Genomic DNA, 19,969 nt, shown 5'->3' on the forward strand with positions numbered 1-19,969 from the left:
GGATTTTTATTTCATTTATTTCGCCCTCATTTTTTTCTTGCTCTTCATTGGCTGCGTCCGAGTCTGGCAGCTCTGTGATTGGAGCGCTCACACGTCAATCGTCGAACGAGTCGAGAAAAAAAGACTGCATTGTTTTCGATTTGACAGAACTGAGTCGTGATCATCCGGTGGAGCAGTGGGTGGAAAACCTGCCCAATTTACCTTCCCCTCCATTGAGATTACTGTCGAGCCAGCTTGGTGACTGGCTACATGGATGGATAATATCTCCTGCCGTGCCTCGACGAGAAAGAGAGAAAAAAGGGCGCTGATATTGGGCATTTCCCGTGCTGTTGTCACTTAGCTTGTTTGGTTGATCAACTGAGGAAACGTCGTTTTGTAGCCAAGCTAAACTAGCAAGCTAAGCTAGCAATACAGCGTAACGAGCGGGGGTGGATTGTTATTTTTCGGCCCTCGGCGTATACCTTTGAAAACGGATACAAACATTGCCGTCGCAGGAATATATGGTTAACAATGACAAGGGCAGGAATAAGATCTGATGGAAGATGACTTATTGGCGGAAAAGAAATGTCGGTGGAAGAGTAACGCTAGAATGACCAAAACAGACACTGAGTTGTAAAGTAAGCTAAGCCAAGCTAACTGGCTAGCTAATCAAGGAAGTTGACTAGCCACCTTGCTAGCGTCCCAATACAAATCGATTACGGGAAGGCTCGTCCCAAACGTCTCCGTTAGTCGCTTTTAATGATACACGTAACGTTAATAGTTGTGATGCTTATACTAGAAAGCTGACATTGGGGAATCAAAACATTGTGTCGGGCTTGTATGTAAACGCTAGCTGGTTTAGCTAGAAAGTCATAGCTAGCTGTAAACAAAGGGTTCCGCTCTCCACCTGTCCAAACTACACCCCGAGCTAACGTTCACTGACATTGTATACTGACGTCGCTGTCTTTTTACTTAACGGTGAAGGAAATCCCATCGGAAATGGATCTAAAAACGGCAGTATTCAACGCAGCCAGGGACGGCAAGCTGCGGCTGCTCCAGAAACTGTTGGAGAACAAAGATGGACACGAGGTGATCAAGCTGATGGGAGAGAAAACAAACGGGGCCACCCCGCTCTTGATGGCTTCCCGGTACGGACACCTGGACCTGGTGGAGTATCTGCTGGAGTGCTGCAGTGCTCCAGTCGAGGTCGGGGGGTCGGTGAACTTTGACGGGGAGACCATCGAGGGAGCCCCCCCTCTTTGGGCCGCTTCGGCGGCTGGGCACCTCAAGGTGGTTCAGTCCCTTCTGGGCCACGGGGCTTCTGTCAACAACACGACTCTTACCAACTCAACCCCCCTCAGGGCGGCTTGCTTTGACGGCCACCTGGACATTGTGAAATACCTGGTGGAGCACAAAGCTGACTTGGAGGTGGCCAACAGACACGGACACACGTGTCTGATGATCTCCTGTTACAAAGGACACAAGGAAATAGCGCAGTATCTGCTGGAGAAAGGTGCAGATGTCAACAGGAAAAGTGTAAAAGGTGAGTGGGTTCAGGGCACCCGCAATACATAATGCACATGGTCTGTTAAACACACACACACACACACACACACACACACACACACACACACACACACACACACACACATCAATAACAACCAATGAGATATAGTGGCCTCTTTGACTCACAGCCATCCTCTGTCCCCTGAGATAAGATCAGCTGTGATTGTTTATACAGATGAGCACATTTTATCATTTCAATTGGTTTCAATTCTGTACTCCACATAAACTCTCAGTGGTGAATGATGTGAAACAGTAACCTGTACATTTGCATGTTTCCATTCACATGACTCAACAGAATAAAATTAATTTCTGGTTTCACAATGGAAGGCTTTGGAGCAGACAATGGCAACTTGGACCAATTCAGTGGGTGTGTCCGAAACCTGAAAGCTCATACTTTCTGTGTAGTTGATTTGACCCTTTGGCTTTGATGCCTTTGTCTTGTCTGACTTGATACACACTACAATGTTTCTTGGAAGATTTTTACAAAATTAAATTAAGTGTATGAAAAAAACGACAAAAAACGATCACAGTGATTTGAGATGGCCTCTGAGTTACTTATGTACAGAAGTTTGGGTAGACTACTTATTGGAGCTACCTAAATCCTTTCAATGCTAGGCCAAATTCATACCTTGTCAGCACAAAACAGGGCTCACTCTCTTCAATTGTTGATAGTATTGTTCTTATTTTTATGTAATGTGTAAATGGAATTGTATTTGTCTAATCACTGGGAAAAATTGGCCGTAGTTGAAGAATATATTATATTCCTTCCCCCACAACTGAATGGCCGACCAAGAATACATGTGTATGAATTAGGTATGAAATGGCAAATCGGCAAAAACCAATGGACATAGTGTTTGATGTAGGAAGGCAGGCAAGTTAGAAAAAAAAAGTGTGCTTCGGATACCACAATTACAGCTTATCGAACTGCCTAAAAAGTTGTGGCCAGCACTCTTCCTCACTAGACAAACCACTACTTCTTGGACTATGAATTTATCCAATATAGGCTACCACTTCTCCCACCTGTCAGTGAGATGCCCTCACATAGGCTTACGATAGCCTAAAATCTGTTTTGAGGCCCATAATTAGTCTCCAGACTAATCCCTGCTTTTGGAGAGGTTGTCTGAGGTTCTGGATTAACTTGTTTTGTTAGTGGATGTGAACTTGTCCTCCCGACGGGTCAAACTTAACCCATTTCTTTTCTTCTTTTTTTTTAAACATCTCTTTATTGAATTTTCAAAAGGTTCTGGTATACATAATACAAGATCATCATATAATACACAAAATATAAAACTGCCCTCCCCTTTCCAAACCCCCTGATCTCTCCTACTCATCCTCCCAATCCACCCACCACCCAGTCCTACCCCCAGTCCCATCCCAGTGGGCTACAACTGTCCAAACTTAACCCATTTCTGGCACATGGAACACCTGTACACCTTCATATTCATGCAATTATCCAATCAGACAATCATGTGGCAGCAGTGCAATACATAGGATCATGCAGATACAGGTCAGCAGCTTCAGTTAATGTTCACATCAAACATCAGAATGGGGGAAAAATATGATCTCAGTGACTTTGACCGTGGCATGGTTGGTGGTGCCACATAGGCTGGTTTGAGTATTTCTGAAACTGCTGATCTCCTGGGATTTTCATGCACAACAGTCTCTAGAGTTTACACAGAATGGTGAGAAAAACAAAAAACATGCAGTGAGCGGCAGTTCTGCGGACAGAAACGCCTTGTTGATGAGAGAGGTCAGAGGAGAATGGCCAGACTGGTTGGAGCTGATAACCTCTTTACAACTGTGGTGAGCAGAAAAGCATCTCAGAATGCACAACACACCTTGAGGTGGATGTCACTTTGGTTGCCGGTTTACACTGAGCTAAAAGTTGATACCTACCCAGTATTAATAAGGTGTTTCTAATAAAGTGCTCGGTGAGTGTATCAGTTGTCCATTTGACAGTAGCCAGCCAACCCAAGCCATAACACAGATCCTAGGTACTTCTTTTTCTCCAATATTTTGGACATGCAGGGAGCAAATTAGCAAATTAGCCCAGATTGCCTGTCTGGCCTGTAATACACTGGAGGAAACCCAGGAGTTAGTTTATTTTAAACTACCCCCCCAGCCAATTAGTTTTCTCTGTCAAGAGCGAGAGGAGCAGAAAATCTCAGGAATGTAGTTTTGGGAAAAACTGGGGAACAAATAATGAGTAGGCCTAAGCCCTGGCTAACCCTGTTTGGTCCTGTCTGCTTGAATATGGGTTAGCCTCAGATGGTATACTGATGGAGAGAACAGGTCAGAGGCAAGCCAGAGCTGCATTACACAGAAAAAAAGAGTTTAAGGCCATCACCAAATAGGCAGACAAGAAGGAACTTAAAGTTTGATATGGATTCATTTACTTTAAGGAAATATGAGCTCTCTCCCCCAAAATACTCACTACCCATCTTTAACAGCAGGCAGACCAAAGCAACTGCTCAACAGCTCAAACTGTTTGAAATGTTTACAATTCGTAATTGGCCCTGATTTCTTGGTAGAGAGACCTGTTAAACATTAAACATGTTTAATGAAGACATTGTTAATGTTTGATTTTGTTTAATTAATTTAATTTTAAGTTTCATTTTCAAAAAGCCATCCTTTTTTTACAGGCAGTTTCAGACTAACTCCAGTAAACGTATCACAGCTGGACTTAATCTTGATTGGCTTCCCTCACTTAAGAATGACAGAAATCCTTCCAATCAGGCCAATTTGCAGCATTTGAGCTGACACACCCACTGGAAAGCATCCACTCAGCAGATTTACATCATATGAATAAGAGGAGCTGATGTAGTCGGCCAATCAGGGTCCAGTATTGTGACTGTTCTGCCTGTTAGGAGTCTTCACATTCATCCAATTCAACTTTTAACTAAAATGCATTTAGCCTATTTGCAAAACATCATGAAAAACATTATTCTTATTGTGAGTCATTGTGTATTTGAAAACAAAACCATGAAAAATGAATAATATGAGACCTTTTAAACACTGCACTAATGTGTTTTGATGGAAACGATGTAGCGTTGAGTGCTTTGAGACATCAAACACAGCATAAACAAGTGGTTTTGTGATAGTATTTTCATGTTGACTAGCTATAAGACGTATAAAGTTTCATATCACCCTTGAAGTAAGTATTGACATGTTTCTTTCAGAGGTAGAAAACCCACTATGGCTCTTGCACAGAGCGACTCAACAATTGTGAATCCGCATCACAATAGTCTGTTTGGGCCAGCGTTGAGTCTGGCATCATCGTCCACTCCGTGTCCACTTCTCTTTTTCAGCATTGACCTTTTTTCATTATTTATAATGGAAAGGATGCACTTTGGACAGCACTGAGAATGGAGAATGTTTTCAGCCCCTCTGCGCACCAGGCAGTGGAAGTAAAAACCATTTCAGCTTTATCAAAAGGGCGCCGTGCCTCAGTTGGGGTTTTCCAATAGTTGCATAGCAACAGCGAGGGCCACAACTTGCTCTTCCCTAGGCAGCGTGGAGCTGTGAGCTAGAATTAAATGTGTTTGTAGTCCTTCCAGTGTTTCCCATACATCATTTTATTTATGGTGACCACCACAAATAGAATGTAAAACCGATGCATATTAAAATAATATTAAATCATAATTAAGTGTTGTTTATTAGAATAATATTGATGTCAGTGAATTAATACTTGAATGAATACTTTAAAACCAAATTCCAGGTACAAATCTGTGTGTGGAAACGCTGCGTTCGTCTGTGTTGTCACTGAATATAAATATCTTGATTAGCCTATTATAAGACCTGTCTCCCCTCTGTCCCCAGGCAACACAGCGCTGCACGACTGTGCGGAGTCGGGCAGTCTGGAGATAATGCGGATGTTGCTGCAGTACGGGGCGTCCATGGAGCGGGATGGCTACGGCATGACACCCCTGCTCTCTGCCAGCGTCACAGGCCACACTAACATCGTAGATTACTTGACAACACACCAGCAGGTCAGACTTTACATCACTAACAATGGAGGGTTTATCTGCAAGACATGTGCACAACTCCATATTATTATTGTCAATTATTCTATTTTAGTTGCAGTGACCCTGTAATAGATTTTTTTTTTTGATTGTTTTTTTCAGTCTGCTGTGCTCTTTATAGAGATTAGCAGTGACCACTGCAATCATTGCTTGGATTCACCAGACTTGGGCTAAACAGCTGTTGGGCAAATTTTGAACACTTGGATACAAAACTGATGAGCAGTGCTTTGTTTAACTTGCAAGTGATGTGTCTGTTTTTGAGGCTATTAATCTGTCTGGCAAGATAATTCAGGGCTACCTCAACTAGTTCAAACATGAGAAACTATATTCTACTGAAGGGAAGATATCGGGGTCACCAGCATTATAATTTGTTGGCTGTAGCAGCCAAACTCTGTATTTCCAAAAAGGATTCTCTGTTTCTGCGGATAATCTTTCCACGCCCATTAGTTTTTTTTCAATAGGGGTTTTGGTGCAGACACAGAGCTCTGTACAAAATGACCATAACCTGACCATGTCCACACTTGCTGTAAACTGGCAACTGCATAGTAGCTGGTATTGAATCGTTGGGGTCCACTATCGCTGCCCATGTGCCGTTCAGCAAGGCGCTGTGGTTGAAACTATGGTCTGACCTTTAGATGAATTTCATGTTGGAGGAATACGCAAAAAGACAAATTACACTTGATGAAGTTCTGTTCTCTCCTCTGCAGACGAGCCACAGGGAACGCATCGACGCTCTGGAGCTCCTGGGAGCCACGTTCGTGGACAAGAAGCGAGATTTGCTCGGAGCTTTAAAGTACTGGAAGAGGGCCATGGACCTCAGGTACATGGACAGTAACAACATTATCCATAAACCGGAACCGAAGCAGCTGATCATGGCATACGACTACGCCAGGGAGGTGAGTATTAGCTTGAGGATTACGAGGTGAAGTTTTGAGGAAGTAAATGACTCGGTTGGCTGAAATTGGACCAGTGCTCTTGAATTCATGTTCAATTTATGTGTAATGATTATTTGTGCTTTTGCTTCTTTGATAGATGATTCAGTCTTAAAGGAATAGTTCACCCGAAAATGAAAATGTTGTCATTATCTAGTCACCCTCATGCCAGTTGAAACACTTGTGAATTTTGTATGTCAATATAACACACAGTGAGCCAGCTGGCGCAGCTTCATTTCAGCTGTCTCTAAAACAACTGGAGTGAATGGAGACTGTTTTGTTAGAGTTCTAAAAAGGGGCAGGAAAAGTAAAACGGAATAGTAAAAAGAGAACTAGACCAGAATTGTTTCACAAAATTGTTATTCAGACACAAAGGAAACAAAAGAAAACTGTAACTGATGTTGATTGAGCTTTGCACATGGAGTACCCACTGCAGCAGTGTCATGTCAGCTTTTTGAGTTGTTTGCTTCCGCAAAATTTGACTTCCCCATGTCTTCTACATGGAAACTCCTAGACTGTGTTCAGAGAAACTTGGCTGTTGTACCACTCATTGTCTTAACCTTGTAATCCTCATCCCAGGTAAACAACGGAGAAGAGCTGGACGGGCTGATATCTGACCCAGATGAGATGCGAATGCAGGCGCTGCTCATCCGTGAGAGAATCCTCGGCCCTCAGCACCCGGACACGTCCTACTACATCCGCTACCGTGGCGCGGTCTACGCCGACTCGGGGAACTTTGAGCGCTGCATCAACCTGTGGAAGTACGCACTGGACATGCAGCAGAGCAACCTGGATCCCCTCAGCCCCATGACAGCCTCCAGCCTCTTGTCTTTCGCCGAGCTCTTCTCCTTCATGCTCCAGGACAGGGCCAAGGGGCTTCTGGGGACTTCTGTGTCATTTGAGGACCTGATGGGGATCCTGACCAAGAGCGTACTGGAGATTGAGCGGGCGGTCAAACAGAGCGGGCCGGTGCCGCCTGACCCCGCCCAGCTCAGCAAGGCACTGTCAATCATCCTGCACCTCATTTGCCTCTTGGAGAAGGTGCCGTGTACTGCCGAGCAGGATCACTTCAAGAAGGAAACCATCTATAGGTGTGTGTTTTGTGTGTAAATTAATACATTTATTAACATTAATTTATTGTCTGTAGTGAGGAAGATCATTTATAAGTGGCCTTAGTAATTATCAAACTATGTAGAGGGAGGCTATCTGCGTGTGTGCGTGCATTTATGAAATATGGTTATTTTGAGAGAGCAAAAATTTCTGTGACTGTGAGATTTTCTTTGACCTCATTTCTGAAAATTGCCTTGGAAACCCACGTGCAGCTACAGCCAGTTACGCAGGCCTGTCATGCAGTGTCTTGTATTTGCTCTTGTATTGTGAATTTATGCCAGTTGAGGTGCTACAACACATTGACAGCCCCCTTTGTCAAAGAAAAGCGCTTCAAATAACCTAAACCATGTATTTCTCCTCTGCTTCATGCCTTTTGTGAATTCCCGTCAATGAACCAAGTGCATAAAGATGACTGGTCTTTGTCTGAATTGAATGAGATCATCTGCTCCATAGTGTAAAGCATCCAAACCTCAAAATCTACTTTTCCAGTTCAGAAATTGTCTTGTACTGTGGGATGAGCCTCAAGGACAGAAGGTTGTCAATTCAGGAGTTCTACCAGCTTTATGCACCATGATATGTTACACCGAATATTATGTGAGGTGATGCGCACTGTGGCATGCAATAAAAATAGATGACGTAACCATGATGTGTTCGTGGTCCATTATCAGTTCATTGCCGTTTCTTGAATGAAAAGTTGACGTCCATTTCTCCTTCCCTGCAGGTTCCTGAAGCTCCAGCCGTGTGGTAAGAATGGCTACAGTCCACTCCACCTGGCGGTCGACCGAAACACCACCTGTGTGGGCCGCTACCCCGTCTGCAAGTTCCCCTCCCTCACAGTCGCCTCCATCCTCCTGGAGTGTGGAGCAGATGTCAACAGTCGAGATGAAGATGACAACAGGTCTGTTGTTTTTCTTCTTCGCTGTTTTCAGCCTTAGTAATTCTCATCCCTGTTCTTGGACTATTCAAATTTTACTAACATTTTCAGCGGTTGTTGTTTGTTGTTTGTTTTTTGGGGGGTGTAAAATGTTTTGTTTAATACATTGAGTTGTGAGTTAGTTGGGATGAATATTCCTCATTCATATTAGTTCATTTGAAACAACATAGTGGAAAGTAGTAGAACAACAATAAGATCCATAAAGTGGGAAATGATGTGCTAATCTATTTCATTGTACCAGCACGCCTCCACCAGTTACTCCAACATTGTGAACTTGTTATTTTTTTCTCCAGACCAGTATTCAATCAACTATCTCTTCTGTCTTTTAATGAATCATTATATAATAATACTATATTATCTATGCCACCCCCTCAGCCCTCTCCACGTGGCAGCTTCCAACGGTCACCCCGACATCATGAACCTGCTGATTTCATGCGGGACCCACTTCGACAGCACCAACGCCTTCCAGCAGACGGCCTGCGACCTGCTGGACGAGAAGGAGCTGGCCAGGAACGTCATCCAGCCCATAAACCACACCACGCTGCAGTGCCTCGCCGCCAGGGCCATCGTCAAGCACAGCCTCGACTACCGGGGAAACATCCCCGAGAAGCTGGAGGCCTTCGTCCTGCTCCACAGATAGTGACTGGATGGCACGGATCGGAAAGCTGGGGAGGAGGGGGTGGGGGAACAAAACAGATGGATGGATGGAAACGGGAGGGGTGTGATGAGATGAGTGGACCGGACTGGAGCCGTCTGGCTGACAAGCATACTGACCCAAAGGGCATGAAGGGAGGCTGAAAGACAAAGTGTTGTGGGTCGGGTTTGAATATTCGAACAACCCACGATTCGGAGAGATGGAACTGGCAATTCGTCCACACAAAAATGCTCTCGTTCGATTGGGCTGGTTTGAAAAATGAATGGACTAAATGGAGGAATGAAGTGACCATTTTTCCTCCTCTGTTCCTCCTTTTCATGGAGTCGCAGCTAATGACTGGTGATGGTCGCAGTCCTATCTAATGGGGGTTTGGATGTATTAGGAGGGGATTATAACATGGACATGCACAGTAGTATCTCTGGATGAACTGGGCAAGGGGTTTACTTATTTTTGCTTTAGACAAAATGGATTTTTTGCATATTCCACAATGCTATTTATTGAATTAACCTTGAGAGATTTTTCTCCATGCTGGCCCCGACCCTGCCTCAACTTTGCCTGCTTCTCTCTCAAAGCAAAGACGGAGGCATTTCTACACACGCTGGGACTTCAGGTTATTTTTTGTTTGTCCCATCACTGTTGCCAACAGTCATGGACCCTTTCTCAGTCATTGTTAGGTAATCTTTTTTGTACTTTTACAATACATTTAGTTACGTGGTTGTCATGCAAGTTTGGATATCTGCAGAGTGGTGTGGATTCTAGTACGTAGACTCATTTGTCGTTCCCGATGTAGTGTATAACAAAGCTTTACGAGAAGGGTTTAATGTCTGCAAACACCATAAGTGCTTTATTCTTCCTATGCACAGGCTAGGCTGTTGGAAAGAGAGACTGTTGTGTTCTGTGCCGGCACTTGTCTGTGCAATATCTCTCATCATGATTTTTTTTGTTTACCTCATTGCTGCCGTTTTCTTGTGTATCCCTGTACTTCATGCAAAGAGGGGGATGCAAAACCATTGTACTGATTGTTAGAGGAGTGAGTGGATCAGGGTGATTGTACGTACGGATGTGTGTGTGTGTGTGTGTGTGTGTGTGTGTGCGCGCGCATGTGAGTGTGTGTGTGTTTGAGAGAGTGAGTGCTGTGGCGTGTATTACTTGTGTGTGTGTGTGTGTGTGTGTGTAGAGTGTTTTGAGCATACAAAACCATTGACTGACAAGAGTTTGGTCAAGTGGCACTCATGCCGATACCATAAAGCACGATTGTGGGGTTAACATGACTGCCACTAGAAACTGCAGTGGCCAAAACTGTCTGTCTACAACTATTGGAGCGAACAGGCTTGTACACAGAAGTGACCTCTCATGCTCATACATGGCCGATTTTTAAATGCCATTGTTCTTTTAATAATCTTGATCAAAAGAAAAGTCTGGGTAGGTTAGGTTACTAACACGGCCAACTGTGCATGTGCGGTTTTGAGTTAAAATTTATTTTTATTTTTTTTACAGCAAGTTTCGTTGACAACTGTCAGATGTGTAACAGCATATCAACCAGTCATTGCAGAATACCTTTTACGAGAACTCTGACAAACCTAGACTAGAGCTAGGACGGTTCAAACCCAATTTGTACAACTATCGTCCAATTGTATCAGAATTGAAGAAACAGAAACAGAGTGGGAGGACGCCTTGTCGTACAGAATAGTTAAGCTTTGTGAATTATCTTTGCACATTAGCTTTAGATGTGTGGTTTTAAAAAAGGGCTTTTCATAATTCTTAGGATTTCATATTACAATGTATTTAACCTGACAGTTCAAAACCAGACATAGAAAATGTATGGGGACACCCAGGGCAACTTGCTTTGAATCTGCACTTTACTACAACGGAGTTTAAGATTTGATATGGCATCAATCAATTTCATGTCTTAAGAACCAGTTTGACAATAAACCCATGTTGCACTTGTCTCCTCGTCCAAGTGTCTTTATTTTCTTTTTTTCTCTATTGTTTTGGGGGTTTAAGCGCTTGGAATTTAAGGTCAAACGTTTTAGCTTGGTGAGCTTATGGGTCGATGTCTTTTAGCTACAGTACAGTTATAACATGTCGGTGTCTACATTTAACTTGGGTTGAGGCATACTGCAAGATTTCCTGAGGTACAGAAGCACCACACTTGGTGTGCAAGCCAAATTTTCATGGTCAGGGCGCTACGAGGTGAAAATGTCACATGTATTGTTTTCAATCTTTATTTGTGTGGTTGAGATGGCCTAGTTGAAATAGCTGTTAAAATACATCTACCCTTAGAGCCCTTACAATAAAGGAAAGGGCACTTCGCAGTGGGAAAAAGCTTCCAATCATTACTGACTAAAATTGATAAGAAGATACTTGAAAACTAGGTTCAGGTGAACACAATGCACATAAAGGGAGTTTTCTCTAAATATTGCTTTGAATGGCTATTGGGAATGAAGAGATCGGTGTTCATTATTGCAAAACATGGCCGACATCATCAAACAGAGACCTTGGGGAGTAAATCATCCCTGATTTTATGTGAATTTTTATTGCAACTAAATGTCACAGTTACAGGCAAAAACGGCATTATCGATAAGAAATAAACTCAACAAATTAGTTTTATTGCTTCATTCACAGAAAGTTAAACTAGATGACTTAACCATAGTGCCAGTTAGTTTCACTATGAGTTTCGAGGCTGGTTCCCCCTATGCTCCCAGTACGCTGTGGTGCAGTGGGACTCTTAACCAGACACTTGAGCTGGCAGCGGGGAGTCTTGACCCCTCCGGACTGGAATGTAGCCACAGAAACCTTTGACGTTGTAAAAGGAGTTGCTGATGCCCTACATCCACTTGGTTCCAAGAAATATCCCTAATAGAAACATGATGGACGTGTTGTTGGTTCAACGCTTATTTAAAGCAATGTAAAGGCAACAGTGCCTGACTGGCTGACTGGCTGTATTGCAGAGAACTTGCAGTATTTCGCCTTGCTGAGGGACCGAGGATCTGTACCCACTCAGTCATGAGGAACTGTCCCTATAAGGTACCGACACTGAACGGGTTCTACAGGTTCTCGCTGTAACCCTTATTACTGGAAATGAAAAATTTCTGTCACCACCTTGTCATTTGGCAGAAAGATAAACCTTTATCTTGCTCAGGGGTCACCTGAGGTTCTTGCTACTGTAAGAACTGTTCCTATCAGGTACAGTACACAAAACCTGATCTAGATTTGTACTGTGATTTTTACTCTGGCAGCACAAACTGTGTAATGTGACTAGCTGTAACAATTATTAAAAGCATGTGGAAAAGATATAGTGGCTAAGCAGTTTTTCTGACATTTTTCTGATACTTTATGAGTCTGTTGTGAGAAACATTTGTCTAGGTTTATCCTCCAAGTGGTCCTGGCCTAAGATCATCTGTCGTCTAACAACTTGACATTAGAGCTTCATCATGAAAAGAAAAAGGAAGGGAAGTACTCACTTGATTACAAATTATTTATCACATTAAGTACATAATTTCTTGGTTACAATAAAAAAAAAACAATTTCTGCCTTTCAATCATCAAATTGTCAGTCGTCCCTCGTCTGGTGAAGATCATAGAAAACCAAAACTTGTTACTTTAATTCAAATAAACAGATGATTGAAGTTGTTGAAGTTGATTTTTTTTTTACCCCTTCCTCTCCACAGTCAGGATCTCACCACCTGTTTCCTCCGCACTAGCAGCAGCCAGCGGCCTGTCCCAGAATGTCACACCTATCCTGAATGTTCTCTATCTGGTGAGTCACTGCCAGCAGTGTTTGTTAGAATATAGAGCAAGGTGGAGGCTGGGAATGTCTTAATGATTCACTGTTAGGTATGTGTGTGTGTGAGTGTCTGTTAGCCAGCGTAGGAGGAACGGAGCAGGTTTGAGGAAATATTTTTTATGGTTCGCTATTTAGGTGTGTGTGTGTGTTTGTGCGTAAGAGCTTTTATGATCGACATACAAGGAGTTCATAACCTCCGGGGGAATATTTTGTCAGTCCAGCGGCCAACTTCTCTTTCTGACATCCAGGCATTTTGAAACCATTATTGCTGCTCTCGCCCAACAGAAACAAGACTACAACTTATTTTGGATGTGGACCAAGAGCTGGATTGAGAGAAGCAGTTATACAGAGAGAGAGAGAGAGAGTGAGAGAGAGAGAGAGAGAGAGAGAGAGAGAGGTGTAAAGAGCACGTTTCTTGATGTGCATGTGAATTGGTTTGGCTTCCTCGCAGGGAGCTGCTCTGAGGAGTGTCATTGAACTATGCTCTGTTTTGCTGTATCATCACCACACCCAGAACCACTTTCTAAATATAATAAAGACACGAGTTGAAGTAGTACAGTACAGTTTATTTGTTTATTTTTAGTGTTTTTAATTTGGAGCCAGAGGACCTACTGGGAGAGGACAATGATATATTACTGGGAAATCTATCAAAGATCAAATGGACAATCATCCATCCAACTTTCTCTCTCTCTCTCTCCCTCTCTCTCTCTTCCTCTCTCTCCAACCACTTCTCTCAGTTGTGTTAAGCTCGGTTAACCTAGATCTCAGGCAGGAATGTCGACACCAGTCATTGACGGTAATTGTGAAGTGTACAGTCTAGGTGTTTCTAGGTCCCAGTGCCCAGAACAAGTCAAGGCTTGTCGCAGCGGGGTGTAAAACATGTGAGCGTTCATGTGGCACGGCTCCATTTAAAATGGGCACAGGAGGTTAACAGCGCAGTCAGCTCCGTTTGGAAAGTGGAGGATGGTGACAAAGGCTGAAAGAGGGTGAAGAGTGGGAGAGAAAGAGAGGGATGGACAGAGAAGGAAAGAGAGCAGCTAGATACAGAGAGAGGGAGGGAGTGTTTTTAGAGGATACTCAGAAGTATAATGAAGTAGAAAGCAGGAAAGAAGCTATGAGAAAGGTATGACAGCTTAGGATGAGCCAGCATGCAGTCACAGGTACTGTAGGCGGTGTGTGTGTTAGTTGTCTTAGCCAGCGGGGTTTTCCGAGGAGAAGGTGTGTTTGTAGGAGACAGTGTGTGTGTGTGTGGGTCGGTGCATATGTGTGTAAAAGCTGAATTTGGTTAAGAGATCATTTTTCTGGCCTTTTATGGTGTATTTTCTTTTTTCAGCACAGCAGGGGGGGGGGGGGGGGGGGGGTGTAGTGAGTAGAAAGGTCGCCCATCAAACCGGAGCGCCCTGGTTCAAGCCTCCACCCTGCTGGAGGAAGGAAAGCGAAAGGAGAATTTCCCTGCTGAGATCAATCAAGTATCGCTTTGTTATTATTCATGAGCTGGACAGGATACAGTGGATATTATACAGTGACATGAAAGATGGAGGAAGAAAGAGAGAGAGAGAGACAGAGACAGAGACAGACAGAGAGAGAGAGAGAGAGAGAGAGGGAGGAACAGTATGAGCTGGATTTAAACCCGTGACATCACTAGTATGTGGTGTGCACCTTAATCCACTGAGTCACCAGGAAACATTAAAAAGAAAAAAAACATTTGACTCAACCCTCACTCACTGTACACAAGACTTCACATTATGGCTAAATTTCCTGGCCTTTTGGCAGTACTGTCAGCTCAGCCTACTTCTGTCCCGTCTATATTTAGGGCTGAATAAAGCCCCGTTGGAAAGCTGTCCTACATTAAGCTTGCTCCTCTGTCTGTCTCCGAATCCCTGCAGGTGAACTGGCCTCAGTCACCAGACACCTTTCTCTGTGCCTCTGTCTTTGTCTCCATCTGTCTCCCGCTCTCTCTGCCTCTCTGCCTTGCTATCTCTCTTTTTATGTTTGTTTGTTTTTTTAATACATGTTTCTTTCGGTTTTCTGTCTCTGTCCCCGTCTTTCTTTCGGTCTCTGTAGCTCTGAGTCTGTCTGGCTGACTTCCAGAATCAGAATCAGATGGCTGTATTAACACGACAAGTATAGCCTCTCACTCTCTCTCTCTCTCTGTCTGTCTCGCTCTCTCTGTCCGAGTTCCTTCTCTCTCTGTCCTTGGTCACCAAGGCAGCAGAGGAGATTGCTCTCTGAATCCCTCGCTCCTCTTTATGGCTGGATTGGTAGGAGGATGAGCTCTCACATTTACTGGATCAGGAATCAACTAATCATCAATAAATTTCCACCTTCACAGGGAGGGACACAACAGGAGCAAGCTGTCTTTTTCCAGTGTGCCCTCTTAACGAGGACATCAGAGAGAACAGAGCAATCAAATTCAGGAGGAGAGAAAATGAAATCAGTGTACATGCCCAAAGACCAAAGACCTGAGTCAGGTACATTCACCAACTTTCACTGTGAACTTTCCAGTCATTCAGAGAATATTTGCTTCATGAGTATCATAATGTAACATAATGAGGTTAAGTGCCTCAAACATGGTTTGTGAATGTGTTTTTACGATAGCAGAGTTACACTGTTGTCACGGAGGAGGAGGACTCCCCTTTCACTAGCAGATGCATGGTTCCCCTTGTGGGAGACACAAGCTTAAATCTAGTTAATCATACCTAAGGTGTGATAACACCTACAGTCTGTTTTCTTTGATGAGCCATGGTGGAAAAGTTTACTTTGTTGCATTTTTGTATTTGGTGCATTTAGGTTCACACTGCCCAATTACAAGTGAATCAGGGCTTGTAAATAAAAGTCAATGGACTCACAAGTGGCTTGTGTATTGGACAGAGTTTTTGTAGCCTGTCATCCTGCCAGTTTAGAGCATTCGGCGGCAGGAGGGAGTCAAAACAAATCTGATTCCAGTCCCTGTAACTTTAGCTAAGCATGATGGGCTTGTCTGTGCTCCTTGTCTTAATTTGTGGTGTTCATACCAGGTAAGAACACTTCAAGAAATAGCTGATTATTTGTGAGCATAGGTCGCGACTGCAGTTTGCCTTCGGTTCATTTTGTTATGCTCGGCTTTCCAAGCATGAGTAACTACTGGCTATCAGATGTCAACCTCCGTCTCCTTGTACCAATAAAACTGTATGTTTTGGGATCAGTTTCTGCAGTTGGGTTTCTCACTCACTCCTCTCTCCAGTCTCACTCCTAATGAACCACCTTACAACTCTCTTGGAAGAGGACCAAGACCTGCATTTCCATGCGTCTTGGTGCAGTAAATTGGTGCCACCTAAGTTCAAATGTCACAGTTCTCACCCGCCCAAATGAACTGAACTGAAGGAGTACGCACTCCAGAGTTTGAATAAAGTGCCCCAAACATGCTTGGTGTGAACACACCCGAATTCATGTGCTGTACTTTGTATTGCACACCATTGTATCCAAGAATCTTACCAGCCCACTAGCCTAGGTATAATAAATCTATCAAATCTATTAAATGGAGATGAATGGAGAAGAAGGCAGTTCAAAGGAGGTAAGATAGTGATTAAATCCTTATAGGACTTGTGCCCAAAACCTTCTGCTCCAGCCCCAACTGCACTCCTTTCTTTTTGCCCTTGGTACTTGATCAGCACTCTGCTTTGATTCAGCAGAGTAGCACACTTTGTTTGGTTGTTCACTCTGATAAGAGGAGCACCTGCTCAATGTAAAATAAGAAAGTGGTGGTTAAGAAAGCGGTATGGAGAAAACGTGACCGATTACGTAAGACCCCCTGTAGCCCTGCAGCTAAAATAGATAGGCAGGGTATTAACATGGGGATAACGCTGCACTGAATCTGATACTGGTCTGAGCTGGACACCAGGGTCTCTCTCTCTCTCTCTCTCTCACACTCACACACACACACACACACACACACACACACACACACGTCTGCTTAAAATCCTGGCACACACACACACTCCCTGAGAGTGGATCAGGGTCACATTTGGCTCTTGGAAAATGCCAACACAAGTTTAATAGTCACTGCTTTATGTGTGTGTGTATGTGTGTGCGTGTGCGTGTGTGTGTTTGTGTGTGTGAATGCAGCTAATTAAAAAAAAGTTTAAAAAGAATAAATAAAAATATGAAGGATGAGTTGCCCATCATCTCTGTGTGTGCAGGTGTGTGTGCTCACGCAAATGTGTGCAGATGTCTTTTTCGTATGTATTTTAATGTAAAGACATTATACAGACAAACAAACTTGTGTGTGTGTGTGTGTTTGTGTGTGTGTGACTGATTGCTGCTCCCTAAGCACATTGCCACCAAGACTTTCCACTCTGAGTCAGCTGTCAAAACAACAGGCATATAAATAGAGAGAGAATTAGGTGGCATGGCAATGATTATAACACAAATACACAAATTCAGTGCACAAACACACACACACACACACACACACACACACAAACAGACACATACGCACAGTCCCTCCTTTGTGGATGGGACAGTCGCTCAAGCTGATTCAGCGTTGGATAATCAGGAAAATTATTAAGACACAAACTACAAACACACAGAAGCACACACACCCTACATACTGTACATAACCCCCCCCCCCACACACACACACACACACACACACAAACACACACACACACACATAAACACACTCACTCCTTGTCACTTCAGAGGTCTATTTCTGTCCATCCTTCCTGTGAACTGTCAGTGAGGATGCACAGTTATTCTAGTCAACGCATTATTCCCGTTCCATTTTAATGGGATATTCCACCTTGGCACAACATTTTCATTTTCCAGTTCGCTCACCTTGATACGATTCCATGAACAGTCAACCCCCGACATGAGTTAACACTGGGATGCGCTTCAACTGCCGGTGATGACAACTGTTTGTGGAATCTCTTTACTGACGATTACAAAGAGTTAATAAATATGTCCTTTTGTGATCAGATTTTGTTATTGGATTATCAGGATATATATATTCATATAGCTATATGTATATTAAATGTAATGATTCAAATGTAATAACCCTATGTTGAAATTATTTCTTGAAGAGCAGAACTAAATTGTAATATCTCTGCTGCCCCATTTTATTTTCTGTGCCAGAAATTAAGTTTTCAGACTGATGGAAGCAAAACAGGAGCAAGTGAATGACGCCACTATGCATAGCCTGGGCAGCTAATATTGGTGTCTGTCCATTCATGAAGTATTAAGTATTGCTTTCAGTCAGTGACAGTTGACAGCAGTGGCAGTGACAGCACCCAACTGCCATTTTACACACAGTTTAATTAGGACTGTGCCACTTCACACTCCTGGAGTAGGCAGGACTTCACTCACTGCCTTGCTCAAGGGCACCGCAGCTTGGACAGAGTGATAGATTGTCGTGGGGATTGAACCTGTGACTTTCCAATCGCTGAACAGTCTCTCAGACAACCAGGCCACCTCATATGGTGATCTCACTTTCAGAAACCAGGCCCAGCTCATTTACAGTGTGTGAAGCTCATGATTTTTATTGGGATACTGAGAAACCGTAAACCAAGCTTTATCGCCTGTATCAATGTCTCCGGCGTTATTACATCCTATTAGCCTGCAGACATGTGCCAATATCCATTCTTGGCTGTGGAAACTGAGGTTTTATGTATTCCATAAAACTGACTTATGATGAGACCTATAAAGTGCCATTCTGGGGTTTCACTGACCTTTATTGAGAGCGGCATTTAAATGGGAATGCCACTCAGTTTAAGAATTTACATGAGACATTCCTGTGGCTTGCAGATCAATTAATTATTGGGAACTTGAACAACAACTCTCTTCCAAAAGTAGAAACTTGTGGACCACACCCCTAATCTGTGATGACATTTTTGTTGATGCTTTAATGCTGAAATGAGCTTATAGTAGGATTAACTTTTGTGGGAAAAAAAATGCACCCATATCCCCAGAAAATCACTCTATTCCCATTTCCATCTTGTACTGTATACGTCAATCTGAATTGAGGTAGGTCAAACTGTGGGACCGGAAACATTGTTTCAACCATCAAAACAAAGCAAAAAACTTTTTATGAATACTATGCTCCACTCGTACTTGTTTCCACATCAGCTTTAAATCTGTTGGTTCTTTGTTCTTTCATAATAAATGTGTTTTTATGTCATGTGCACGGCTTAATTTCTGTTGATTTTCAGTGTACTCACAAATTTTTTACCCCTTACAAATGGTTTCATTTTAGCTTAGCTTATGTATACATTGGTCAGGGTTTGCAGGTGTAGCCTAAAATACTTGGTATCAAGTTGTGATAATACTGCTTATGCAATGAGCAATTTTATCACCATATCATATCCACAATTTTGGCAGGCAAGTAAGAGAATGTAACATAAAACTTTCAATCATCAGCCAACATGGGAAGGTAAATGTCAAAGTTTCCACTGTAAACTACAGTATGTTGACTTATCAACACTGCTGCTCACGTTCTCCTAAATGCTCACGTTTAGATGTTGCTGAGTATCTCTGAACAATGTTTAGTTGAAACGTTGTATGAAACAAACCCTACCAGAAATGCTCTGCGTTTATATTCTCTCTTTGTCACTCTCTCCCTTTGTATACGGCACCGTATTTGTTCCATTTTAACAAGGGCAGTGGAGAGGTTTTTCCCTCTCTCATATTATAGGCAGAGGAATTCATTAGGCAAAGGTAGGCAACTGCCTTTGGGCCCAGCTGCCAGACGGACCCACAAAAGACAAGAATATCAGGTAATGTTATTTTTCATCAATTAAAAAAAAAAACATCCCTCCAAACAGCCCTCCTCTTGTCACAATAAAAATTAATTGACTTGATTTCTAGCGCAATATTGCCACTTGACTTTAAGCTCATTTTCCTTGCCACTGCACCAGTTACTGCAAGAGAAGTAAGAAAATAAAGCAAAGCTACCTCTCATTTTCAAGTGGCACAGCCAAACAAACAAAGAGAGAGGACTATAAAAGTTTGG

General features: G+C 43.0%; 1 protein-coding gene across 1 annotated transcript; it reads left to right on the forward strand.

Annotated features, from left to right (window-relative positions):
• The first annotated feature begins 163 nt into the window (after window positions 1–163).
• On the forward strand, window positions 164–11,406 carry fem1c (fem-1 homolog c). Its single transcript, XM_071546441.1, has 6 exons — window positions 164–1,522; window positions 5,365–5,534; window positions 6,275–6,463; window positions 7,079–7,590; window positions 8,331–8,507; window positions 8,919–11,406. Exons 1-6 carry the CDS (start codon window positions 979–981, stop codon window positions 9,181–9,183), a joined length of 1,857 nt encoding a protein of 618 aa, XP_071402542.1. The 5' UTR covers window positions 164–978; the 3' UTR covers window positions 9,184–11,406.
• Window positions 11,407–19,969: the final 8,563 nt, after the last annotated feature.

Source organism: Centroberyx affinis, unplaced genomic scaffold (assembly GCF_046629955.1).
Source record: "Centroberyx affinis isolate AG114_WGS23_722 - 3 ecotype Tasmania unplaced genomic scaffold, CSIRO-AGI_Caff_v1 ptg005270l_1, whole genome shotgun sequence".
NCBI lineage: Eukaryota > Metazoa > Chordata > Actinopteri > Beryciformes > Berycidae > Centroberyx > Centroberyx affinis.